This window comes from Pezoporus occidentalis, unplaced genomic scaffold, assembly GCF_034315485.1.
Source record: "Pezoporus occidentalis ecotype Australia unplaced genomic scaffold, CSIRO_AGI_Poc_V1 ctg4, whole genome shotgun sequence".
Classification (NCBI taxonomy): domain Eukaryota; kingdom Metazoa; phylum Chordata; class Aves; order Psittaciformes; family Psittacidae; genus Pezoporus; species Pezoporus occidentalis.
In genome coordinates, this window is record NW_026915724.1 from 9650051 (window position 1) to 9677592 (window position 27542).

The 27542-nt window shown below is 41.2% G+C and overlaps 2 protein-coding genes across 2 annotated transcripts in view; one reads left to right on the plus strand and one right to left on the minus strand.

The window, feature by feature from the left end:
• On the minus strand, window positions 1-2023 carry LOC134171301 (transcription factor SOX-17-like). The gene is made up of 2 exons (XM_062633390.1): window positions 1637-2023; window positions 1-1311 (listed from the first exon to the last, which is right to left on the minus strand). Exons 1-2 carry the CDS (start codon window positions 1932-1934, stop codon window positions 404-406), a joined length of 1206 nt encoding a protein of 401 aa, XP_062489374.1. The 5' UTR covers window positions 1935-2023; the 3' UTR covers window positions 1-403.
• A 2534-nt stretch (window positions 2024-4557) lies between these two features.
• The window catches only part of ATP6V1H (ATPase H+ transporting V1 subunit H), a 286032-nt gene continuing 263047 nt past the window's right edge, over window positions 4558-27542 (plus strand). The window contains exon 1 of the mRNA XM_062633392.1: window positions 4558-4568. The gene's annotated coding sequence lies outside the window, so the exon portion shown is untranslated. The remainder of the gene's footprint in view (window positions 4569-27542) is intronic.

Sequence of the window (27542 nt, forward strand, 5' to 3'; positions counted from 1 at the left end):
CGATAACATCCTTTGGAGGAGATATCAGCAACCAGTTTTATTATTTCCCTTTTATTTGTAAAAGTGCAAAATTATTCTGTACAAATCCAACATATAAAACCCAGCATTCTGTACAACATTACAATAGCATGTGGATCTCTAACAAGATCTCCGACTCTGTATTTCACGTGTGTTACTAACATCATGATTCCACAGCAGGAACAGTTTGACATGTCACTGTCGGACGGTGGTGGTAAAACCTGCACCACCTGGACAGCGAAACGGCGAGTCGCCTTTTAAACCTCGAGCAGGCCGCGGATACCCTGTCAGTTCTCAAGATTCAAATAAATTACATAAATAGGAGCGGGGCTGAGGGCCCGCCCGCAAGTCCAACACAAGAAGAGCCGTGTTCCCGAGGAGGCCCTCACACGTCGGGGTAGCCGCAGTAGTACACGGCGGTGCTGGCGTCCGACACGGCCGAGGAGACGGGCCCCACGCTCTCGGCCACGTCGTGTCCGGCGAAGGTCAGCCCCAGCTCGGGCTTGCAGGCGAAGTGCAGGTACTGCTCGAACTCGGTGCGGTCCACCTCGCCCAGCAGCTCCTCCGGCGGCAGCTGCTCCAGCTGCTCCCGGCACGGCGCCGCCTCGGGCGGCGGCGACGGCTGCCCGACGGCCCCCGGCGGCAACGGGCCGCGCCCCGGGCCCGGCGGCTGGCACGCCTGCCCGTAGTAGGCGTGCAACGGCGCCGGGCAGCCCAGCAGCCCCTGCAGCCCCTGCAGCGCGGGGCCCGGGCCCAGCGCCTCGCCGGAAGGCAGGTGCCGGCGCAGCGCCGCGCCCGCCGGACTCTCGCCCGCCGCCGCCGAGTACTCGCCCGCTGCCGCCGGGTGCGGGGCGAAGCCGTAGGGCACCAGCGCGCACTCCTCCTGCAGCCCCGCCGCCAGGAACGGCGCTTCGCTCTCCACCGTGTCCAGCGGCGACGGGTCCGGCGTCGGCAGGCTGTACCCGTCGAAGCCGGCGCCCAGCGGCGGACAGTCCCGGTAGTGGCCCACGCCCGACACCGCGTAGCCCTGCTCGCCGTAGGGCAGGCTCAGGCCCTCCACGCACATCCTGCCGCTGCTGCCGCCTGCCTCGGTGCTCAGCCCGGGCCCCGCCGGCTCCGCCAGGCCGTGCTGCAGGAAGCCGCTCTCCACCCGCTTCAGGCGCTTCACCTGTTTCCGCCGCCGCGGCCGGTACTTGTAGTTGGGGTGGTCCTGCATGTGCTGCACCCGCAGCCGCTCCGCCTCCTCCACGAACGGGCGCTTCTCCGACAGCGACAGCGCCTTCCACGATTTACCTGCGCACACGACCACCGTCAGACCGGCCGCACACGGGCGGGACTCCGCGCCCGGCCCCGACGGCGCCGCCGTCTCGTCCGCAGCCCGGCCCAGAGCCCCGGGCGGGCGCCGGCTTCGAGCTCTCGAACCCGCCCCGCGGGACCCCGGCATATCGGGAGCTCCGCACACCTGGAACCCCGGCACAACGGGAGCTCCCGGATCCGCCCTCAGTCCGTGCCCCGACACCCACCCGAGTCCCCCATTTCATGAACCCGCCCGCCGCATTCTACGACCCGCCAGTATCCCGAGCCCCCATCCTCGCCTGCCGGCACCCCTCGCGCTCACCCAGCATCTTGCTGAGCTCGGCGTTGTGCAGGTCCGGGTTCTGCTGAGCCAGCCGCTTGCGCTCGTCCTTCGCCCACACCATGAAGGCATTCATGGGCCGCCGGATCCGCGCCTCGCTCTTGCTCCGGCCGCCCGACGCCCCTGACGCCGCCGCCTCGCCCTTCGCCTTCGCCTCGCCCAGCGGGCTCAGCGACTCTGCCCACGGGCATGGGCCCACGGCCGGCATCATAACGGGCAACGAGCACCGCCCCTGAGCCTGGTCCTCGCTGCTGGCGTAGCCCGCATCGGGGCTGCTCATGTCTGGCTGCGCCGCCGGGGCCGAGAGCTCCGGTGGGGGAAGCGGCTGCTCTCGTCGCTCGGGCCCCGCTCGCTGCTGGCAGCCGCTGTCGCCCGGCCCTATTTGAGCGGCGACGCGGCCAATGGGGCCTCGGGGGGTGGGGACACCGGGCGGTGGCGGCGTCTCCCCCTGCGGTGCGGGGCAGCCCCGGGGCTCCTCCCGACGCGTCCGGCACCTGAGCAGGTCGAGTGTCTCTGTGCCCAGTACTGCCCCCTTCCCCGTGGAACTGTGAGGGGGGTCGTTCGGGTGAACCGATAGCGCATTCGTAAACGGAGCTCGGAGCTCATTCCCGCTCCCATGGTGGCAGCAGAGAATGGCCCGCCGAGGTCCTGCGTTACCGGCATGTCTTCAGGTAGATATCCACCGGGTACCTGCCCAACTAGAAAAGGAGAACCCTGACCAAGGGGAACGTGACAACGGTGGAAGGTTCAGACTGCTTCCATCAGGAGCCAGATACCCTGTATCTCCCGGAGTGGTACAGGCGGCTCACTTGGTGGGCCGGCTTGGAAAGGGACTGCGGAAGAATAAGAGCAGCCATCACCCTGCAGCCTCCTGCCGTCTGGTGCCACCTTAACGAATTTCACCCCTAAAGCTCTAAAATATGGAATTCTAAAAGGGTGGGGTACTATATCCAGCGTAAAGCCTATAAAATACATCCGATCTCACTTCTTCATACTTCGTAATAAAGTTACTCAGTATCTGCCAAAAGTGCAAATATTTACTGTATGTAGGGTAAACTGACCTGATTATTTTTTACGTGGGCTTTGCTGCAGGCGTTGCTTGCTGCATTGACTTCTTCAGGAGCTCTCATTTGCCCACCTAAACAAACTTTAAACACAAACAGAGCTTGAAAAGAGTCCTTCAGTTCAGAATAAACACAAATTCTATCTCGCTACCATTTATGTTATTTTTTCCGCACACAAATAAATGCAAAATACGGCGTTTTCACGGGCGCTGTTTAATATTTGCACTGTTATGTGGTGCTATTAAATGCATCGATGCTTATTTGAGAAAGAGCCGAGCTTTAAACTGAAGATCAAAGCGGTTTATTTGGTTAAGGACACCTTTGTTTGGGTGGCCACTTCGATCAAATAAACCAAGATTGTAAGGATCCTAGCTGAAATGAAATGAATGAAAGCAGCATCACCATTCGCTTACTGTAACATTGAAAATGCCGGTTTGGGCAGAGTAAAACCCGCTCCTTTACATTTGACAGCCAGTCAAGTGTATTCCCAATATATCCAAAATATTCTAAATGTTTTTCAATTTTCTATGAAGAAGAAAACCTCAGCGACTATCGGTACCTGCGCAAGATAAACATCGGGAGGACAACTACGGCGGCACTTGTTCATTCACACTTTCTGCTTCCCCCTGTTTGTTAGAGATTATAATATATACAATCTATATATTTCCAACCTAATGGTAACCCTGTATTTATCCTTGTTGCGACAAGTTGAAACCGTTGCCAAAATTCTGGTAGCTGCCTAAAATCAAGCAAAGAGCAGCTTTTAGTGTTATTTCCCCTTCCCCCGTCGAAGGGGAAACGAGAGGCAGCGATCACAGAGCTCTGCTTTTCTTCTGTCAGATGCTATGAAAAGCAGCGGAGGCGAAAACAATGTTTCTACACATATGGATGTATAAATTGACCTCATACAAGTATTTAACTATCCCATTCTTGCAAAAGTATAATGCGTTCAAAACCTACTGTGAAAGAAACTCATCTGGACGTGTTCCGCTTGCAAACCGACCGTCAACACAGAGCTGTCAAAACTAACCAGGAACGCTTTTTAGGAATTAATTTTTTTTTTTTTTTCTATTAGTTTTCAGTCCCTCGCTTTTGGGGGGCCTCAGGGCACCCCTTAGGCTGGTGCGCCAGTGATTTTGATTTATGGCTGAGGCAGTGATATTTCCCGACCCGACGTACCAGGACGCAGAGCCCCAGGGTATGACACACACGGCCGGTACCCAGAGAAAACGCTAAATTTACCAGAATTCGGACCGCGTCTGAGGTGAACTCCCACAGGAGGACAGTGTGTGTGTTTTTCCCTCCTGAGACCAGAACACTCAGTTGAGGGGGAAAGTGGGATAACTCCCAAGCGAAACAAAACCTCAGAGGGTCACAACGCACTGCCCGGGAGAGCCTCGTCCCTTTCCCAGCTCACGCCGTGTCACTGACCCGGCCAAAACCGGCTGCCCTGAATTTTTTCAACCTTTTATTTCTTGTTAAAACGCCAAACTGTCCCTTTCACTCTACTGAGCAGGAACATTTTCGGCAGGCAAGGGAACAAATCCTGCAAGAGCTAGTACTGGAAAAGTTCAGCGGGTTAAGGGACCGCTTGCAAACACGGTTTACAGCAGTCTGGGGGCTGTCACTTCCAGCATAAAAGAAAATGTTTTTCTATATAATGAACACGAGGCAGTAAACTAAGCAAACTGCCCTGACTTTGTTCGGCAGATTTGTGCAAACCGTTTCTACAGCTCATTGATCTGGGATCAAAGAAAGAAAGGTGTGTTTTGAATCGAAGCCGAGAAAGTAAAAGCTCCCTCTTTGTACAGAAAATATGGGCAGTTTGTGACCCTTTCAGTGCCCCTGGCGTCATAAGTAGATGATCTCACATATTTTCTCGATTTCTGTTTTGACTCTTTAGGGATTCTTGAATTGTAACATTCAAACACCCCTCACAGCACTGGCTCCCACTATGGTTGCGCTCTCCACTTCCACCGCTCTTCCCTAAAGCGTTTACTGAAGAGCTTCGTCTGACACTCCCGAAACCTTCGTGGTCGCACGACTCCCGGGGTCATTCGTGAACTTTCCCAACCTAACAATGCCGCCGGGAGTTCATCCTCCTGATTTATTGACCTTTTAAACCCGGCGGGGCACGGCGCGGGGATCCTCCGGCCAGAGATGTGTTTCTATTTCAGGTCGGCTGCGGCCCGCGGTGTTGGAAGTGGTGCTCCCGGCGTTATCAGAGCCGACCACAAATGACACATGAAAAGCAGCAAACATCCGGAGGGCTTCCTGCAAACCAAGCAGTTTCTCAAGACAAGAGCCTCCCCCCCCCCTTTTTAAAAAAAAAAACCCACGTGTGTTTAAAGGCAACACACTTTGCCTCTTTAAAGCAGCTCAAAAACACTAAATGAAACCAGCCCAGCCCGATAACGCTGCACAGGGCAAGAGATCCCCCGAATGAAGGCATGAAGGCTTGCCGGGAGTTAGGAAAGTGTGTGTACCACCGAGGTCCTCGTCAGGAATGGCTCTACAGCCAAGTAATAGTCCCCAATTAAATAGTTACTGCTTCTCATGAGTTAGTTTTATCTGCAAATTGCATTCTATCAAACGGACCCAAAACCCCAAACCAGAAAAAACTTGCCGCTCACAACCAGAGCGGGAACGCTGCCGTGGAAACCCGTACATCGCCAGGGCTGGGCGGCTGCTGAGTGAAACAACACCCCGGGGCAGCCGCCGACCCCGCACAACGCGGTACCTGCAGCTTTGCGCTGCTGCGCTGCGCTGCGGAAGCTGCTGTGTCCCCGCGTGTTAGGGCAGAAGGGCGCTTCCCACTCCAAGGTAAGAGCGCTTTTGCCTCCCGATGGACACGAGTGGGGTTCCCCCCACGCCGAACCACCCGCTCCGGGCAGCAGATTGGAGGCGAGACGGCCCCTGCGCTGCAGCCGGCGGTCTTGGGGCCGGGGCAGGCAGGGCAGGACTTCCCTGGGGGTCTGACAGCTGTCCCGCAGCCCTCTCTGGGCCGCCTGGGCGAACTTCGGAACCGATTGGACTGGAGGCACTGAGATGCCGTTCATTTATCCGCCGAGGGGCTCCGTCTCAAGCAGACACCCCGGGGTCGGTGCAGGGACTGCAGTGCTGTCCCTTTAGCGGTCGCAGCCGAGCACACGGGACGTTTCAGAGTCCTGGACCACCTTCCCATTCTCCTATCCTTTTTTCTCTGTGGTAGGAAATACTTTATACATATACAAATACAAAAACGACATCTTGACATCTGCCGTTCTTCCAAGTACATAGGGGCACGTACCATGTGTCACGGCACTGAAAGACAGTCAGAAAATTTCCTTGTCTGAAGGAAACGGCTTTTCTGTGAAGTTACTGAGGTTTTGCACCTCTGCTGAACCCTGGCAGTGCCCAGTATGTGGAGCTGAGGTACTGGGGAGGAGAGAATCTCCACCGTGCCTGCTCCTAGGAAGGAGTTAACTCTGCCGCCGCCGGGACTGCTTGGGCTTTGGTTTGGCTTTCATTCGGCTGCAACGGTTTCCCTACATCAGTCTGAAAACATAAATCATATGTATGGGAATCAACGGGAAATGGCATGTTTAACTCACACGAGTGCGAGGTACTTCTGTAATATCTATTCCAGTTAGACAATACATGGACCCAAACAAATTCTGATAAAATCAACGGCAAATGCTTCTCAGTTTAAATTACATTGAAAGGAAGCCTAGAAATAGCACTTTCCTCAAACTGCTAAGAACACAACCTAGATCTGAGTCTCATCACACGTTACACTCATAAATGCTCCTTTAACACAAAGATTAATTATTGATCACAGACCTGTTTCATTTTCCTCTGTAACATGAAATTCCAACAATTTGATTACACAAGGATATTCTGATTTCGGTACCCCTCAGTTTAAGAATTAGTCACGAAGGACGACAAAGCAGTCCAATAGCCGGAGCGAAATAAACCCCCCAACACTGAATTTCCAAGAACAGAAATCCTGTTAGCTTTCATACTTAAGCACAAAGAAGTTAAAAAAAAAAAAAAAAAAGAAGAAGAAAAAGAAAAACCTGCTTTATACAATGCTGGAGCCACTCCAAAAGATCAGGGATCTGAACTAAACAATTTGGCCTAGCCTCTCCTTATACTTATGCTGGTTTTATGTCAGCAGAGCTACTGCAGAGTTGTGCTAATATAAGATTTATTCTGACATGCTAAACGCTAAAGTGACAGCTCAGCAAAGGACAAGTCACGTAACTGTACTATTAAAAAGCTGACCCTAGTTACACTGGAGTGAAAAAGATTTCTTCATTGGCATCACTCAGCTTCCAGAATATCCTTAACAAGTCCAGAAGAATGAATATCAAAAGATATTCTCTAGAAGGTAGGCTCTGCTACCATATATAACACTACTTCAGTCTTGCAATGTGTATCTGTATATTGCTCTTTTTAGTAGGCAGCAATATTTGTCAGCAATTTCAAAGTGTAAAGTTCTTGGTCTTTAGCCAGAATTAAGCTGTTATGTTAGACAAATGAGAAAGTAGCTCAGCCTCGAGCTGGGCAGTTACTGCTCCAGCATGCCAATTCGTTAGGGTCACAGAAGAGATGAGCTAGGATTTTAGCATGTGGAAATAACCCTACACTAGCAGTTTAACAGAAGTTAGTGATACTAACAAAACTATTAAAAGACTAAATCCATACGTCAGTGGCTTGCCATCTGCAGTTCTGATGAAGCAGCAGTGTTGAACAAGTAAAATCAAAGAGTAATTAAGAATGGATTTAAATCCTCAGCAGCACTAAAGCTGAATAAATAAAACCTTCCAAGATGGACAATATGATACATTTATTTTTAAATATATTGCCAACCCCTGAAATTAGACAGTGGTAATGTTGTTTAAAAATACTTGTTCTGTTACATCACCTAAAAGGGCATTCGCTATAACCAAAAGATATGAACACAAAGTTTGATGCTGGTTTTGCAAATCAAAACATCAAATTGTTTAAAGCTGTCATTTGAAAATTTGCCCAGTGGAAATGCTCTGGATTTTCACTGTATCTTTGCATCTTTGCAATTGCATTCTGTGATTAAGCGCACTACAACTTTTGATATCTGACAATTACCTAGATAAATAGACTACAAAAAGGAAAAATCAGGCAGTTGGGAGCTTTGAGAAATGAACTTGGTTTCATTTCCTGATGGCTGCAGCTGTGTGGTTTTCTCATATTTATTTTCCTTGAGTACTCTTAATGCATAAAGTGATTTTTAATTTTTATATTAATTATTTTAATATTAATGTATGATTTTAATATAAATTAATGTTCCAGCGATGTTCCATTGAAACATTAAATAAAGTTGCAGATTGTAAAAAAACACCTGCACATCTTCCAAATCCAAAGCAGCAAATCTGATCCTGTTTCTAACCCATTTTACCAAACTTGCACCATTTTCAGTGGCAGACATCTGCTTGCTTTACAGGGCACAATGAAGTCTACAGTTTCTCTGCCTAGAACCCATTAATATTGAAGATTCTGAACACCTTTGACTACCACTGAGCCATGAGAGAGAAAGGAAGAGCCCCTCATGGGATCATGTCTGACACACCTGGCAACTAAATGTGAAAGACAACTAAGCTGCAAAAAGCTCCAAGCTAGGTTGAACAATGCAGGTTCATTTGTTGTTTTTTTTTTTTTTGATCCAGTCGTTATTACTTGGGCTTGAGATAATGTTTAGAATTATCTAGCTGCAGTTCAGCGGTCACACTTATTTTCTGTTTGAATCAAACCTAAGACTGAAAGTCCCCCTTCCTCCTGCTTTGTCCCCTTAACATCACCTTTTTATCTTCACAACAGCCTTTGGAGGGTATTTACTGAAAGGATGAGAGAGCACTTATCACACAGAACTGAAAACTTAAAAAAAAAAAAAAAAACAGACCCAGGAATTTCAATAAACTTACACCGTAGTTAGATCAAGAACTAGAGATCCTCACTCCTACTGCAAACAACCTGTAAGATCTAAGACGATTTCTACCCAGCTGTCTCCAGTTTACCAGTCCCATTAAGACAGGACGTCTGTTTAATGGGGGTCTAGATTTAAATGTGAGAACATTCAATTTAGAAACCTTGCTTCAATGGCAAACTTAATGACCTTCTCAGTTTATAAAAATTCAGACAAATTTTAGGAGACTGTTTACGTAGTACCCAGATGTACCATGTTGACAGCTCTCTACCATTAAAGTCTGGAGATACCTGAATTAATGAAGCAAAATGGATGACTACAGAGCTTTAATTTCTGGGTTTACATGTTTATAAATATAAGTGTTACAAAATCAAAGCATATTCATGGGTTGTTTTTTATCAGACCTGAATCCTGCAAAAAATACATGTAGTATGTAGCTCAGCACAAGATAAACTGAAAAATGCCTAAGAAATATTAACCAACTACACTGGTGATTTGCTAAGGCCAGAGCTGGAACTGAAGCACACCAAAATTATCTTACACAACTGAAGCCGGTCGCCTGCTTTCCCTCCTATTTAATGAAAAATGGCAAGATTTACTATTGCAAGCCCTATGCCACTTCAGGAAACAAACACAATGAATGAGTGCTGACGGTTGCTAGCAACACTTAAGGTGCCAGTGCATGTGGGTGCTCAAGTACGGCGGCAGTCCATTTAAAAATCAAATGTGAGCTAAGCCAAGCCAAACCACCGAGGTAGTTCAGTTGACAACCACTCAACCACTCACCAGAGGGAGCCCATTTTCCCCAAAAGCCAGCATTTGCAGTACGGGCAACCTGCTACCTGCTGGGGCTTCAGAACTACCCCTCTAATAACTTTGCAGCTGCTGGGAGCAGTAACTACCAGCTAAGGGAGTCATGCAGACATACCATGAACAGGAAAGTACAGAGCTCTAAAGGATTTTGTAGCTGCTTGATTAATACTTTCTGCAGTATGGAAGGTAATTTAATGAAGAAGATGCTGCCTTTCAAACGGAACATTTCAGAGGGAAGCCAGTCATATATCTGCAGCATGTCACTGACAGTTGTAGACTGTCACATTTTATGTTGTCCTAAGTAGCTTTCTCAACTCTGTTTGTTAGACTACATATGTGATATATTGCTGTTGAGTACTTCAAGCTAGGTTCTTGCAAGAGAAGTATTACTTTTTCAATAGAAAAATAAACATTTTTCAAAGAATGACACTTCTCACTTTCTCTTTCCTCAAGAGGAAGAGCCAGCCTTCTAATGCATTAGCAATTCTCACATATTCTTTAAAGACCAGCTGAAGAAACTAGAATAATCTAACTCACATTGCAATGAAGCACAGAAGAAAAAGCCTGATCTCACAACTAACACTAGAACATGTCCTTTTCAGGAAGGACCTGCAGCTCCTTCCAGGGCCAGACTGTGTGTGCACGCTCACTGTTTGGAACAGGGCATATTATAGAGGCTTCTTGGCAGCTTCCAGAACCTGACAGAGCTGCAAAAGTTGCTTTTTTTTTTTGTTTTTGTTTTAATCTTAGGCCAGCTAAACAAAAGATCCGTTTAGCAGTAAAACTATGCTGCTGCCTATCTAAACAGGAAAACCTTGCTAGTGAAGATGAAGTTACATCAGCAAGCATGTGTTTCTGGCACTAAAAGATTACCTACTCTTGCATACCTCCTGCTATCTGTCCTTTTTTCCCTTCAATGTCCTGAAATATTATGAAGTTGCTACTTTTGCTTTTAGTGTCTTCCTTGTTCTTTACATGTCTGTTTCTTAATTCCCAATTAATAGATTTCCTCTGCATTTTCCTTTCTGCAGATAATCCTAGTCAGCAGTCAGTAGATGCCACAGCACAGACCTGACCTTCTGATAAGTAAACATAGAGCCCCACTGACTATCTTCTTTCTATAAAAAGTAAATCTACCTGTTCAATCACTTTTTGTTGGGGGTGTATAGGTTTTTAAATCTCCCTTTTCCAACAGTGCAGCCACACATTTTTTGGCCACTTGAGTCAATAGCAAAATCCAAGCAACAAAGCTCTGATCTGGTGTACATAAGTTGTTAATTAATAGTTGTATGAATTATTTTGAACTAACTCTCAGGATTTTCTTTGCATCCTGTAGCTTCAGAAACATTTTGAAGTACAGTCAGCTCATTTGTACTTAAATATGTGGTTAAAGAACTAAGGCTGGATATATCATCTCTCTTTGCAAGGCTTCCATACTAACGGAGGCTCACTAGCCCATCAACTTTCTCTAAATAGATACTGAATCTTAACACAGCGCTGGCTAGACACTAGCCTATCAGAACCTCACTTTACAGGAGCATGTTCAGAGATTAATCTGAACTTGGAACAAGTAGATAAGATAAAGTTACTCAGCTACTAAATTTTATACAGACATAAGTATGGAATCTGCGGAATCCCTTTGACAGATGCATACAGGGTTTATGTTTACATCTCAAGAAATCTCTTGCTGCTAAGCACACAAAATGGTAAAATATTCAAAACATTTTTTTTTTTTTGCCACTAAACAGTTAAGTTACAGAACATTTGATAGGATGCTTATTGGTTTTATTTATGTGTTTATAAACCACAGCCTCTTATGTCATTGGCCCAGCCTGAAATTTCAAGTTTCATGTTTTGAAGTTTCCTTAATTAAAAGCAGTTACTGCTGCACGTAGTTACTTGCAAGCAGTTAGCAAACATACATTGTCATTTTCTTATGCCAAGAAAAAGATAATTCAGAGTTATTTTTTTCTTTGCCAGAGATTTTCAATAAAATACAAATTTAAGGAATATGTATTTGAAAGCTAGTAGATAGTATGTGCTCTGAGGCTGTCCCAAACAGAAGCAGAAGATTACTTGCACAAACCTTGCAGAAATGCTTTCACAGTTTATTACTTGTACTTGCACACATTGAGTTTATTGGATTAAAATCATAGTGATGAAAAGAGGTATATGATACATTTCTTATTGTAGTACTACCATCAAAACCTAATAATGTGCAACAGTGACTGATTAGATAGCAGGAATGGCACTGCTTGAAAAAAACCTCAAATAACATGCAATACTGATGTATATGGTTGCAAAGATGTATACTTATTTAGGATTAAAAACTCAATTATTATAAAGCTTAGGGACACAGATTGCTTATTATTGCCAACTTTTACAAAGTACAGATTATTTTTAACACATTATTATTACCCACATAAAAAGAGTTTATAGGTTCACATATATTTAATGTGATTTCATCCACAGAATAGCCATACATTAAGTTCATAGTTTATATAGGTGTAGGTCAAAATCTATCCCACAATACTGAATGAAGAGGTGAGTAGACTTATCTGTATCACAGAATTTGATAGCAAATATTATAAATAAATTACTTTTTCAGCTCTGTAATTGTCATTGATATATCTTAGTAAAGAAGTTAGTTAAATACATTTCTACAGAAAAGGTTTAAATGATAATGTGATTTAAATACATTATATGGCACCAGAAGTAATTTGGATGTATCACTGGGAAGATCACAAAGTGTTCAAGGTTATGTTTTAAATTCCTAGCCAGAATCAATAAATCTATCCTGGTTACTTTACAAGCATGATGCATTCACTAGGGAAACTTTTCTTTCAAGAACCAATTATTACCTTCTCCACTGTTAAAAATAATTAAAAAATGGCTAACCAGCTGGAATCCCAGCAAGAGGTTTGGAGGCAAGGTTAATAGTGTTCACACACTTTTCCAGAAACTAAAAAAAAAAACATTCAGAGTCAACTGTATAAATTCCACAGCAACATATTATTAAACCCTCAAATTTCTTAATCTGAAGTGATTAACCACCTCTTTGGATAAATCTAAGAGGAAGACCTCTGACCAGGCCTCAGTTCCATGGAATAACTGCATGTCTCAACAGAATTGTGGTCCAGCAAGGAAGAAGCTGAGAACTACCATTTCAGAAGATTCTGAAGGGTCTACATCTGAGAACACCAAAATCACAAAACTAGCTGCAGATTCACTCCTTTCTCACAAGCTGAAGTGGACAATATTTTGAACATCCACTTTAGCAAGAACTAAAGCAAGATTCTAAGGGGTGATTCGAAGAAAACTCCTTGAGAGTTCCTATGTGACTGCAACACTTGATGATTATTAGAAGTTGTGTTTATCAGGCCTCTACCTACTGCTCTTACCTAATAATTGAGGACATTTCCAAACCTCTTTTTTTTCATACCATTGCACCACAAAGGATATTTATATGCTATTTTTCATCCAACAATTGCTTCATAGACATATGTTAATATTGCTAACACTGTTCTGGACCTTTGGGAACTCAGGACAAACAGATGCCCTAACTAACCAGTCCAAAGTTGCATCAGAGCAGAAAAAGGCTGTGGACTGTGTGCCTCTCCCTTTCCCCTCTCCAGTTTTAAGTGCCTTTCCATGCTGAACCTAAAGGTACTGGTCTCAGACTCCCTTTCTGTCATGTTTCTACTAAAACTGGGAGAATCAGGGCATCATTAATTAAGGCTCTAGCAGATTTACCTTCGGTAGGATGACTAGTCAGGGATTAACAGACGAATTACAGCCAATTGGGAAAAGAGTGATCAATGGTACAAAAAAAAATTAGGAGTTAGGAACTCAAACCAAATTTAAACCTTCACTTCTACTGCACAATCTGTGAGGTATTCTGGAACTGCAGCTTAATTCTTTTTTAACCTTGATTACCTTTTTCCACACTGATCCTAGAAAGCTGTAAAGTGGCAAATCACATAGATAGGACAAAAATGGCAATATCTGTATATAAATAAGCACTTACTCTTTAGTACATAATTACTACGTAGTCAATACTAATGTACTTGATTGTTTTTATTATTTTCATGACAAAAAGTGCACTGCCAAGCTGAAGCTTGATTTTCATAGAATCATAGAATAGTTAGACCTGGAAAGGACCTTAAGATCATCTAGTTCCAACCCCCCTGCCGTGGGCAGGGACACCTTACGCTAAATCATATCACCCAAGGCCTCGTCCAACCTGGTCTTGAACACTGCCAGGGATGGAGCATTCACAACCTCCCTGGGCAACCCATTCCAGTGCCTCACCAACCTAACAGGAAAGAATTTCCTTCTTATATCCAACCTGAACTTCCCCTGTTTAAGTTTTAACCCATTAACCCTTGTCCTATCACTACAGTCCCTAATGAAGAGTCCCTCCCCAGCATCCCTATAGGTCCCCTTCAGATACTGGAAGGCTGCTATGAGGTTTCCACGCAGCCTTCTCTTCTCCAGGCTGAACAGACCCAAATTCCTCGGCCTCTCTTCATACAGGAGGTGCTCCAGGCCCCTGATCATCCTTGTGGCCCTTCTCTGGACTTGTTCCAACAGTTCCATGTCCTTTTTATGTTGAGGACACCAGAACTGCACACAGTACTCCAAGTGAGGTCTCACAAGAGCAGAGTAGAGGGGCAGGATCACCTCCTTTGACCTGCTGGTCACGCTCCTTTTGATGCAGCCCAGGATACAGTTGGCTTTCTGGGCTGCAAGCGCACACTGAAGCCGGCTCATGTTCATTTTCTCATCAACCAACACCCCCAAGTCCTTCTCTGCAGGGCTGCTCTGAATCTCTTCTCTGCTCAGCCTGTAGCTGTGCCTGGGATTGCTCTGACCCAGGTGTAGGACCTTGCACTTGGCATAGTTAAACTTCATGAGGTTGGCATCAGCTCACCTCACAAGTGTGCCGAGGTTCCTCTGGATGGCATTCCTTCCCTCCAGCGTATCAACCGAACCACACAGCTTGGTGTCATCGGCAAACTTGCTGAGGGCGCACTCAATCCCACTGTCCCATGTCACCAACAAAGATGTTAAACAGGACCAGTGCCAACACCAATCCCTGAGGGACACCACTCGTTACTGGTCTCCAGCCGGACATTGAGCCATTGACCACAACTCTTTTTGTGCAGCCATCCAGCCAGTTCTTTATCCACCGAGTGGTCCACCTATCAAATTGATGTCTCTCCAATTTAGAGACAAGGATGTCGTGTGGGACAGTGTTGAACGCTTTGCACAAGTCCAGGTAGATGACATCAACTGCTCTACCCCTGTCCATCAGTTCTGTAGCCCCATCATAGAAGGCCACCAAATTGGTCAGGCAGGATTTCCCCTTAGTGAAGCCATGCTGGCTGTCACCAGCCACCTTGTTGATTTTCATGTGCCTTAGCATGCCTTCCAGGAGAATCTGCTCCAAGATTTTGCCGGGCACAGAGGTGACACTGACTGGTCTGTAATTATCCAGGTCATCCATTTTCCCTTTCTTGAAATTGGGGGTTATATTTCCCTTTTTCCAGTCATCGGGAACTTCACCTAACTGCCATGATTTCTCAAATATGATGGCCAGTGGCTTCACAACTTCATTTGCCAGCTCCTTCAGGACCCGCGGATGGATCTCATCAGGACCCATGGACTTGTGCACATATTTTAAACAAGTGCCAACATCTCTGACTACAAGAAAAACAAACTAGAAAATAATGAATTTTCAACTGATTCTGCTAATGGATAAGTGAATAAATCAGATGTAATTATTACCTTTATAGATTCCTTTTGATGCCAAAAACATATAAGATACAAAACTCTTAGGAAAAAAAAAACATTTAAAATATTGAAAAATTAATTTTACATAGAAACACTAAAACTTGGATAATAGAAACAATCTTGGCCATTTGGTAAGAAAACATTTTTACCTGTTTATAAAAATAAAACAATTGATATTGCTGACTTGGCATAGCTGAAATTTGAATTTGGATTATTTCTTTTGACTTTTTGTCATTTTGTTTACACAGTGATTCCATACAGACTGATTTCAGGCTCTTCACTTAGGGATTTGAGATAGTTTATTAAAGATAAGTATGAAGACTCCCATGGGAAAAAAAATGAACCTTTTTTTATTTTGCATTTCTAAACTCTGGGTTGTGCCACTTGCGAATTATTAAACTAGAGCTATAACCCCCTCGAGCAACATCTCCATTTTTTGTGATAAGGATTCCTTTGTATACAATTTACATAGAAGTTTTGATATAATTCAGGGTAAAGTCCTCTATAAATATGTATAGTCATTAGAGACACACATGCTGCTTGCATTAAGTTTCACAGATATATTAGTAAAACTTACCCAGCTAAAAAAAAAACAACACAGTAATGTTTTCATAAGTATTTACTTTGTAAAATGAAAATCAGAGATTGTTTATCAACAGTTCACTATCAGAATGGAAGGACAAATAGCCTGGTGCTTTATAGAATCATAGTCTCGTAGAATAGGTAGGGTTGAAAAGGACCTTAAGATCATTTAGTTCCAAGCCCCCTGCCATGGGCAGGGATGCCTCCCCCAAGACCATGTCACCCAAGGCTCTGTTCACATGGATCAACCAGTAGGAAAAATAAGGTTTTTACCAAGCTGACTGATAGAAGATTCCAGCAAATGAGGAAGGCATCAAGAAATTTCAAGAACGAGACTGTAATTAAAATTATCTTGAAAACTACACAAATGGCCTAAACAGAATAGGATAAAATTCAACATGGACAAATGCAAGGTATTTTAGTGAGATAGGAATAATCTATGTTAAAGGTGAGGAAATTAAAAGCAAGCAGCAGTACTGAAGAAAAAGATTTGGGGGGTAGGTGGCAATTTAAACACCAGTCAACAATGCCACTCTGCTGGGAGGAAAAGAAGAGAAACCCCTCCTCACAACAGGCTATGTAGATATGTATGTTCTCTACAGCCTGTGAAGTAGCCTTTCTTTTCTTCTCGGAGGAGGCAAAATGACATTCTTCATGTTCCTAGATGGCTGGTGCAGTTTAGACTTATATCCATAGAGGACAGTACAGAAAATCATGACATATTTAAACTTCATTAAGGAAAATTTAGCTTTAATGGTAAGAAAAATAGTCTAAAGAAGGTGAAGATACCAAAGTGTTAGAATATGTTGCCTATGGGGAATACAAAACACTTTAGTTTTTATAAATAGAGACCAAATAAGTTTCAAAAACAGGCTGGCAAACATCTGTTACAAATGGCAAACCTACAATTGATCAGGTCACAGAATCATGGCATGTTTGAGGCTGGATGGGACCTCTGGAGGGCATCTGGTCCAAACCTCCTGCTCAAGCAGGGACACCTAGACGCAGTTGCCCAGGACCATGTCCAAATGGCTCTTGAATATCTCCATAGATGGAGACTCCACAACCTCTCTGGTCAACCTGTGAGAGGGCAGAATAGTCAGCCCTTGAAGTTCTTTCTATCCTTAGTTTTCTAAATGTTAATGAAAAATTATGATAATTTTTAGATTTGACTTTAAATGTTATTTTTATTTCAGTCCACATTTAAATCCTTGTTTTAACATTTCATTTTCATAGTATGGCATTGTTCATTTAGAAATTGGTATTCAGAAACAGCAGAGAAGACAAATCATGTCCCGTGTTACACTGAGCCGTCAACAATACTTAATAATCCTTATTAAGTAGATCCTTAAAACAGTGAATTCACCAAGCTAACCTTAAAGTTTCTTCCATGGAATAAAAAAAAAAAAAAGTGTTTCTAAAATAAAATTCAATAATTAAAATTCAATAAATAAATCTTATACCCAGGAACTATGCAAAGATGTAATCTCTCAGCAGTGTTCCCTTTGAGAAAAAGTTAAAATTCTGCAATTCTGATTTTACATTATGCACTCAGATTACGCTAATTCCTCACAGTTTTATTTTCAACCTCATGCATAAAGTACATTAGTCCTATTGGTCAGTCTTGCAATGAAGAGAAGGCAGGTGTGCCAGTCATTTTAGATATCAAATGAGCTATTTAGTATTTCCAGTGAACAGGACAGAACAAATCTTCTGCATACACATGTTAACAAATTGCTCACAAAATGTGGCGAAAAACTAATATTGAAAATTATAAGGGATACAAGAAGTAAGTGTATGTTGAAAATCTTATTTTTCAAGTGAGCTTAAGGAATTTTTTGTAACTCAAATTTAATGTTGCAGTTAAAAAAATTAAAATCAGTACTCAAGTTTGAAAGCCATCATGAAAAGAAAGTGACAGAGATAACTTTCAAGGAAGCATACAGTTTCTTCCTCTCTTTTTAATAATCCAGAATCATATATGTTTAGTATTGACCTTGCAATTTATATCTAAATTCATGATAGATCACAGGTGATTAACATCCCTGTAAGTATCTCTATTCTACCATAGTTCTGGTTTAAGATATTTTGCTACATCCTAGAATACCTTTCCTAAATAAACTCCAGGAGGTAAATACTTAAGACAATAGCAAATGGGGGGTGAATGAATGTAAGAACATCAAAGGATCTCTGAGGGAGCTGAACTACAAGAGAAGCTTTGAACCCAGGTTAAAATGTCACAGGGTGCTACCTGAGCACTGCATTTATCAATTTAATTCCTTCAGAATCAACAAATAAACTTTGTGACAGAGGTAAAATTTAAACCTCTATTTCTTTCTTAAAGCTATCTTTGAAGTTACTTCATACCTTAATGTATAACTACCATTTGACACACAGGTTTTAAAACATGTAAAAAAATTTCCCTCCAAAGTAATGAAAAGATGCAATCATACCAAGTCACAGACACACCTCCCCACAAGAAAACTCAATTATCATCAAATGGCAGAATAACAGCAAAATTATTTTTCATTTTATTAAGAATTTCAGGAAATAGATACCAGTTTTCTACTCAAGTAGTGTACCTCTCTTCCCAAGATGAATAGCAACAGCATTAGGGAACTTTATCTAACAAATAACACTGAAGAAACTCAATTCATGACAAATTCACAGCACTAAACAGCATGCCCAGATTTATCGGTCAACCTTTTAAAGTAGGAACTTAAAACTGTGCTTGTGAATCTACGTATTAGCAGCTAAAGCCTGGCTTGCATTCTTATTTGTAGTTTAAACAACAAAGATTTCACTCCTACCAGTTGTTTATACAGTAAGCCATAACTGAGATGTGTTTCTAAAAGTCCCTCCCCCCGCCCAAATCACTCTTTTTACTGAGGTATCTGAACACTATTTTTTAATTTGTTAAGTCTTGGTACAATCCTATCCAATGCAAAATGCTAAGTCTCAAACCCTCCCTGTCTACAAAGTGAAAGGATGGGCAGAAAGCCCCAGTTATTGTTTTGCTTTTTCCCCTCCACTTTGACATTGTCTGAACTCCAGCAGACAATACCAGCTTCTGATGTACAATGAGGAGGGCAAGGAAAGGGAAGGTCACTTTTCTCATGCTTCCCATAATTAGAAGAGGCAAAGAAAAAAACAGGGGCCTGTGACTATGCAACTGTAAATTAGCAAAAGTCATATATTTTTCAGAAGATGGAGGCATAGGAATAAATACACTGGATGGATATATCGTCACTCAGGATGTTAACTATTTAGAAAGGGTACCACTTTTGTAGTGAGAATTCTTAGTTCTCTTTAAAAACCCAAGTGACTTGTGTTTCTTTTTTCTCTCCCAGAGTGCACCAAGAATGCTCCCAAGAGCTAGAGAATACAGTCAGTTTTAAAAGTTCTGGTAACAGTCACAGTTTTAATAACTCACTGCTATACTTAGGCATGTACATTCACAGCACCAGCCACTGCATTTTCCACTTGCTGAAGAGACTAATGCCAAATCCCCCATAAAAATGTGGCTTCAGCAGAATCCTATGACTTTACGTTTGCAATTCTATTTCAGCCTGCTGCCCTTAGGTGTTTGGAATCAAGTCAGCCAGGATTTAAACTGGGAAGAATGCAAAATACACAGTAGTTATTACTGAAACAGACACGGAATTGACATTGAAACAGTAGATTTCTGGAATCTTGTTTGTTTTATACTGTGAGGATGGTGAGGCACTGGAACAGGCTGCCCAAGGAAGTTGCAAATGCTCCATCCCTGGCAGTGTTCAAGGCCAGGCTGGACAGAGCCTTGGGCGACATGGTCTAGGGTGTGAGGCGTCCCTGCTTATGGCAGGGGGGTTGGAACTAGATGATCTTAAGGTCCTTTCCAACCCTAACTATTCTATGATTCTATACCAGTTTGGGAATAAGAAAACACATTCTGCATCTTTGAAAGAGTGAAGGAGCTCAGTACCCCAGGCAATGAAATGTAGAAGATTAATAGTGAAAATTCTTAAAGGGCATGGCTAATTTCACCCAGGTTGTAGGAACTGGAGTATCATGGTGGCCTGGAGTAGAGTACAGTTAGAGAGTTTTACTCTATAGTCTGTCATGATCAAACATCCCTTCCTCTGAGAAGCTGTGTTGATGACCAATGACAATGTAGCATGTTTGGTAACAGACTTATAAAAAATGGTGTGAAAATGAAGCAGCAAAAATCCATAGGATTTAGTTTCTCACAAGTAGTTATAAGAGAGGAGTTTATGAAAATTCATCTTTAGTAGAAATTGCACAGTTATACAAACAGAATGCATTTTTTCTGCAAGTACGATGGAGCCTGGCAAGTCAAGACTCTTCATAAGTTTTTCAGCCCAGATTCAACAAATATTATACTCTAACTCATTCTTTGTTATGAAAAAGAGCCTTTAAATTGGACACCACGCGTTCAAATGCTACCTTCTTGAACTCTGACAAGCTTTACTGTTTGGTATGGTTTTCTGACAAAAAACTTGTTCCAAAGCTCTTTAGGAGAGAGATCATTGAATTTTAATCCAAAGAGTTCATGGACAATATATGTATATACTTGTTCGAGAAATACCTGGCAACAATGCTGTATAGCAATTCCAACCAGACTATCTGTGTAAAAGATAAGTAGATTTAGCCAAACATGCCTTTATTCAGGACTGCGACACATACAGAGAATCCTGATGAACTTCCAACTTCGGAAATTAGCTGAAGTTGGAAGTTTATTTTGGAGCACCTATATCAAGAACAGCAAAACATGCCACAAAGGTACTAACTGCTCATCTGCCTTACAAAATTGAAAAGGAAAGTTTCACTTTTAAATCTAAGAAGGAATAAAATAAAAGAAAATGAAAATGAACTGTCAGATGCAGATCTGCAAAAGGAATCTAACAGCTAATTACAGAGCCTTTAATTTTTACCACCGCAACAATTCTAGGATGTTTCCATGTCTGAAAAATTAAACTGTCTCTGCCCTTTTAAAAGGAAAAATCTGTCAATATCATTCCACTTCTTCTAGTATATCCTAACCCTGTCATCTCAACTTCTTAATTTGACCCCAAAGTGATGTTAGAACATTTATACACTAAATAAAGTTACTTTTTAAAGTAGAGCCACATATATTAAGCAGAAAAGAAAAAATCAACAAGGATGCAAAAAGTTACATTTGCTTGGCTGACAGTTATGTGCTTGGTAATGGGCTGATAACCTACTCCAGCACAGATCTGAAAACTGCACCCGAGAGAGCAGAGATGGGAGCTGAATACCAAAATTAGAACTATCATCTTTTATCCGTGTGGAAGACAGCCTTTCACTAGCTACGTCCTTTTGGGTGTCTGTTCTACTAATTTCTCTTTGGTTGATGCTTTCCTACTACAATCTAATAATGTCTATGTGGATTATTTAGCATATTTCCACAATTTTGTTCTGCTTGTTTGTTAGAAATAGGATGATACATTTCTGAGTTTGTCTAAGCATATGCCCATTCTAGTCACTAACATGACTATTCTGATTTTGCTTCTGTTCTTCTCCCTGTTATTCCAACATCACAATTTTATCACTATAGTGTATTTACAAACCACATCTCTTTCCTATCAACCTGGTGTGTTTCTATTTTCTTTATTTCTTCTTTTTATTATTTATTTTATTTTTTCTATTTTTTTCCCCATTATTCTTCAGCCTGGATTGCTTAGGTTTGTAGAAGCTGACTGATTTCTGATTACTAATACCCAATCTTGAAAAGAGAACTCTGAAGTTGTGCAATCTTTAGGCTTGATTCCCCTCTTCTACAGGTAATATTATTTCATAAAACAAAATCCTGAAATTAGATCTTTCAAAGTTCTATACAGAAAAGCACACACTCTGTGAATCTATTCATTGTACTATTGCTTTTTACTACTGGCTAGTCAAAGGGGATGTAGCTGGGGTGCTTAAGTGGAAATAGTTTGATTACTATACCTCATATAATAAAAATTGAGTGTTTCACAAATGCAACACTAATGAAAATTTCATAGGTAACAAAGAGTAGGAAACAAAGGATACCTGCCATTGGAACCAGCCAAATGCCACCAATATACTAAATAAAACTTGGAAAACTTTTATTGACTAGCAAGCTCAGCATGTTGGAATAATAAGGAAGTTTGGAATTTCCTTTCTCATTTGGAGTATCTTTGCAGAACTATCAGCTGGTAACTACATCAGACTGTTCTATGTATAGCTTTGTTGATTTACAGAAGTCTTTAGAAAGCACACGCCCAGTGTTTTGCTTCACACAAATAACCCTTATGGACAAACTGCCTAGGACACCCAAGTTTGGAGGACAGACAACACTGCTCTTAAAGTTTAGGTCATTAAAAAGGATACTAAATTTCAGCATTATCAAATTGAGGTATTCTAAGAGAATTAATTTCTAGTTATGAAAGCTATTCCTCAGACTTCCAAAGAACAACTTGCAACACAAAGAACAGTTATGAAGAAAAGGAAGAGTGCACTATTTCATTCCAATCCCTACAATTAATGTAATTTATCTGTTTTATTTTTTAAAAATATATTTTGAGTTTTTTAATAATGTTAATTTTTTGAACTGTTATTTTTGATAATGCTAATTGAAAGCAAATGGAAATATGAAAGCAAATGGAAATATTAAATAAATAATCAGTGTTCTTCTTCAAATATTCCAAGTTATTTTAATGTTTCAATCATTTGCATTACAGCAGCTCTTTCAGAGAAGGGGCATAATAATGCCTTTCTTCAAAACACATCCAGGAAAATAAAAAGATACACTAGCTATTATTATTCCTTTTAAACTGATACAGAGTTAGAAGTTAGATGATTCACTTCATGTCACATTGGAAAATTGGTGGCAGAGGTCCAATTAAAACTTGGTAGATGAAGAAAGAAATGCAGTCAAGTGACAGTCACACAAGAACCTCATTAACATCAATATGTGGTGGCTGCTTTGCATGGCAGTAAGTCATCTCACCCACCCAGCTTGCTTTTGTCTTTGTTTCTCCACATGTGCAAATTTTGCCCAGCTGTGAATGGGAGAGGGTGAGCAAGGCAGGAGAGAATCAACACTGATTTCTGAATCAGTAAACACACAGTTCTGATATATTAACATTGCTAAAGTAACAGAGTTCATGTGGTAATTCAATTATACCCTCTTCAGAAAATTCCTAAAAATGTTGAATGCAAAGCTGCATTTTGAACTAGATCCTGCATGGTCCCTCTAGCCACAGAGAAGTGTTCAACATTCCTATTCCTGTTCAGCATTTCTGCAAATCTGCAGATTTTTTTTTTGAAGTTACAGCAAGCTTCAAGGAAAGAAGTCACAGATCTACAGATAACAGAATGATTTCTGAAAGCCATTAGCAAGACTTCTCTGTTAGCAATAAATACTGTGTGTATGATGAAGGGTTTACTTTCCCAGAAGTGCTTAAGGGACTTAAGATTGCACAAAAGGGCTGTGAAATGTGTTTCCCTCAGTTCTGGCTCTTTGGTTCCTGAAGCCTCAGGTCATATTCAACTCATAGTTCCTATCAAGCTTTTCCCAAAGGACTTTTGGGCTCCTGCAGTAGCCAAACTTCCCTGAACAGGAAACTCTATTTACACTGATGTCTTAAAGCCGGGTGCTCATCCATAAAAGGGAAAAATAATACTTTTAGGAGCTGTATTTTTCTTAACCTTTAAGAGACCACAAGTCTAGTCTAAAATGTACATGCTGTAAAAGTGAGGTTTAACAAAACCAAGAAAAACAAATTCCGAATAAGTAAAAAGCTGTCATTTGCCTGAAGTGCCTGCAGCATTCTGAGGGTGTGCAGTATCTTCACAGGAATGTGGAACAGAAAAATGCAAAGCAGTCAGTTTTGTATGTCTTACATGAAAGAAATGCGGTCTATAAACATAATAATAATACATTATTATCTTTTATCTGCATGAGTTTTGATGCAGGAATTTATTTATTTATTTATTTATTTATTTATTGAATAGTAAATGAACAAACTTCTGTTTCAACTATCCCTTTATAAGGGAAAACCAAAGCCTGCCTTGAAGAAGAGCCCTTACAAGAAGTCCTACCAGGAACTGAAACTAACCATCTCAATGGCAATGTGACTCCTGAGCAGAAAGATCCTGTAAGATCTGTTTCATATGTGGTAAAATACAGCAGGCTACTGGGAAGGTGAAGTAGAAGGAGCTCCTTTTCCCTGCTTGTATTACATATTTCTGTTCCTCACTCCCCACAATACACTGTTATTTCAGAAAGAATGTATGCAACTTCATTTGTCATGCAGCTTTTTGATATTTTTTTCTTTTAACTGTTATTTGGCCTACAGGAGAGTAATCAAAAGTCAAAATGAAGATTCTTATTAAAAAAAAGGCTCACTGTGCCTTCATCTGAATCTTAAGATGCTTTTTAATTTAAAAATAAGCTTATCTTCATGCAGACATGAGTTTTGATTTGCATTTGGTTACTTCAACACCAAGATCAAGCTTTCCGGCATTACTGCAGCTTATAATCGCATCCTCTGTTTTTCCTTCTCCATAACATCTTTTGTTTACTGCTTTCTCTTTTGTCAAATCTAAAGCTAGTGAGCCTGCCAACTCTGAATCAGTTTCTGTGAAATGCCTAACACTTTACAAACCATATCAAACCAGAGCATCTGTCCTGTGCAGGATAGGTGTGATGAAGGCTACTTTGAAATAGTGAGAAAAATCCTTCTAAAAAGCTGATGTAGTTGCATGAATCTACTGAATGCATGAATTTGCATGAATGCTACTGACCATAAGCCAGTAAATGTGTCAGGGATCTGAGTTTCCATCCAAGAAGCTTAAACTGTGAATTTTGCATTCAGAGATTTTGTTTTGAGAATGCACTGAAGTTTTCAGTAGATGTTCCTTAATTAGCACAACTCTCCTTGCAAAATCATTGCATCAAACTTTATATCTATTCAATAAAATAATTTATTCTTATTAATATTTTCACAGAAATTTACTTTCCAAACACAAACTTCATTTCCAAATGTCAAACTTCATTTAGCTCCAGCAAAAGAACTGAGGTACAGATATGGTATAATTTGATTACAAAGTGAAATTTCATCTTTAAATCTAGCTGTAAACAACAATATGAAAAATAAAGGTGCTGTTACAGCATATTCTTAGTGATGACATTATTTTGCTTGAGGTCAACTATTACAATTTCTGGTTTAAAGCTGAAAGTTGAAACATGCAGTCACCTTGCTTACTAATAATGGTAAACAGTACCAGCATGAATTTTTCCAAATTACATTTAGTGCAAGATTTTTACGCTTTTGAACTGTGACTCAGATGGACAAACCTATTTAATTCGATTCCAAATGCTAGACAATTCTTGGCCTCAGACTAGAAGCCTGGAGACATCACAGTTATATTCTAGGAGATTAAAGAAAGCAAAAGGACACAGGGGTTTTCCATAAATTTCTTTCACTAATCACAAGGACTTGACAATGTAACATCTCTAATCTGTCATCTAGGAAATGAGTAAGGTCCTAAAAATAATTGGGAGTATCCCAAGGTGAATAAGTGGAGGTCTAAGAAAAAAAAAAGATATATTATATCTGTATAATGTTACTGGTTTCTTTATCTTGGCATTTGTCCATCTCTGTCTTGTTCTTGTGTTGAATTCTCTTATCTGCCCGAGCCTCATCATCACCTCAATTCTACAAGCTCTTAAAAGAGGCTGGTTAGATTTTTCATTACTTCCTATTACTACATTCTTATTTAAAGCTGAAATGTAAGAAGAGATAAACTTACTATTAATAGCCAAAGCATTATTAAAATGATATTCTCCCTTCAGATTTTAACTGTCCATAATATTGTACATGAAATAAGAAACAAATTTTTCCATCTAGATTTATTAAAAAAGATTAATACTTTTAATTCTACTAGATTGTTCTGGTTTACACTCATTCTTTGGAACTTCTGACTATTTTCCTAATTTTAAAAAATAAAGCCTGTGATACCAACTACATAAACTGGTATTCTCCAAGCACAGGCCTTTGGGTTTCAGTTACAACCTACACAACAAAACTGAAAATGGTTAAATACACAAATGGTGTTACTAATCTAAAGTTGCAGCTGAGCATGTGTATAAGGCTTTGTTCTTTTAAAACTCTTAAGGTACATAACAGACTTGATTTTAATGTAATTTGTAGTTTACTTCCACTAAAACTAGTACAAAACTCAAAACACTGATACTGACTCAAAACTATTATTTTACAATGACTGGGGCTGGGCCATCTAGTCTAGATCTTGCTTTGACATGAAACATTGGACCAGATGATCCTTGACGTCCCTTCCAACCTGGTATTCTGTGATTCTGTAATTGTATGACTGAAAAACCCAACAAAGTTGTACAAGATCTGACAACTTTATAAAGACTTACCTCTGTCATAATTTGGACCAAAACTATGGTCATCATCCAACTAAACCATAGATTTGCAATCTAAATAATCTAGCACTTCTCCACCTCTCACTGGGGTATTAACCCCTGTACATCTTAGTCCCAAATATGTTCTTTTCTATGCAAATATGCAGTCATGTTATAAGTTAGCTTTTGACTCTCTGCAAATGTTTGTTGCATGTTTTGAGCCACAAAACAAAGAATGCCTAAACCAATCACCCTTTAAAATGGCAACTGCCCATTAAGGAGGCACATTTATAAGGAAAGGTGGAGGTATAGAATGGATTTGTTTAAAGCCAGTGGCCAAATTCACATGTAACAGGACACTACTTACTTCAAATTTTCACTAGAGATAAATTTGGAGTAGGGATTTTAGAGTAGTTTCAAGTATTCCATTGTCATACATAGAGAATTGTTTTATTGGAGTCTTTTCAGAAATACAAGATCCCAGTTATTTCCTCTTCCCTTTATTTCCTCATTCATTCTTATCTTAATTTATAGCGATGTATTTATAATAATAACTTAATGATACAGACACTGGTTAAGCAGCAGGAGCCAACTGAAAGTAACTTCATCTGTCACATGAAAACTGTCTTTTGCACTGATCCTTTATCTGGGTATGGGAGGTAACACCAAAGCAAGTGGTCTCACTAACGAACATCAAACCATCCATAAAACTGCCAGCCTAAGTTGTCTCTAATTATGAAATCTCCCAAGAACTAGATAACCACTCTTTTTCAGGATTATATCAAAAAAACCCAAAACATAAATCCTGCAATTTCTTACTAAAATCTTTAAACTCTTAACTGACCAAAAATAGTAATGTCTTACCCCTTCCCTTCCTGACTTGACTGTAGAGGTGAGTAATACTCAGGTCTATGATGGTTTTGACAATCAGACAAATTGTGTAGAAATTATTATTTGCCCCTTGGAAAAAATACTCTGTTCAAAAGGAGGATCTCTAACTTAAGCAGCATAATACAAGATTTTCCTTTAAAACCAGAAGTTACGATCCTTATGAGAAATGATTTCAACACATCTGTAAAAGTCTGTGAAAATGTACAGCAAAACTCTGTATGCAATTGTATCAAGGACAATGAGAGGGTGGGATAGAAACTCTCCTCACTTTTATAATACTTATTAAAGTGTGTGATGCATAGATATAGGAATACAAAAATACTAGTACAGCAGCTGGGAACCACAATGAACATGAACTTGTATGAGTAAAAGAAATCCTCA

Bases quoted from the DNA above. Each gene is read 5' to 3' on its own strand.
- LOC134171301 (XM_062633390.1), bottom strand. From the start codon at position 1,934: ATGAGCAGCCCCGATGCGGGCTACGCCAGCAGCGAGGACCAGGCTCAG. The intron at 1,312-1,636 runs GTGAGCGCGAGG...TCGTGTGCGCAG, and splicing joins CGAGCTCAGCAAGATGCTGG to GTAAATCGTGGAAGGCGCTG.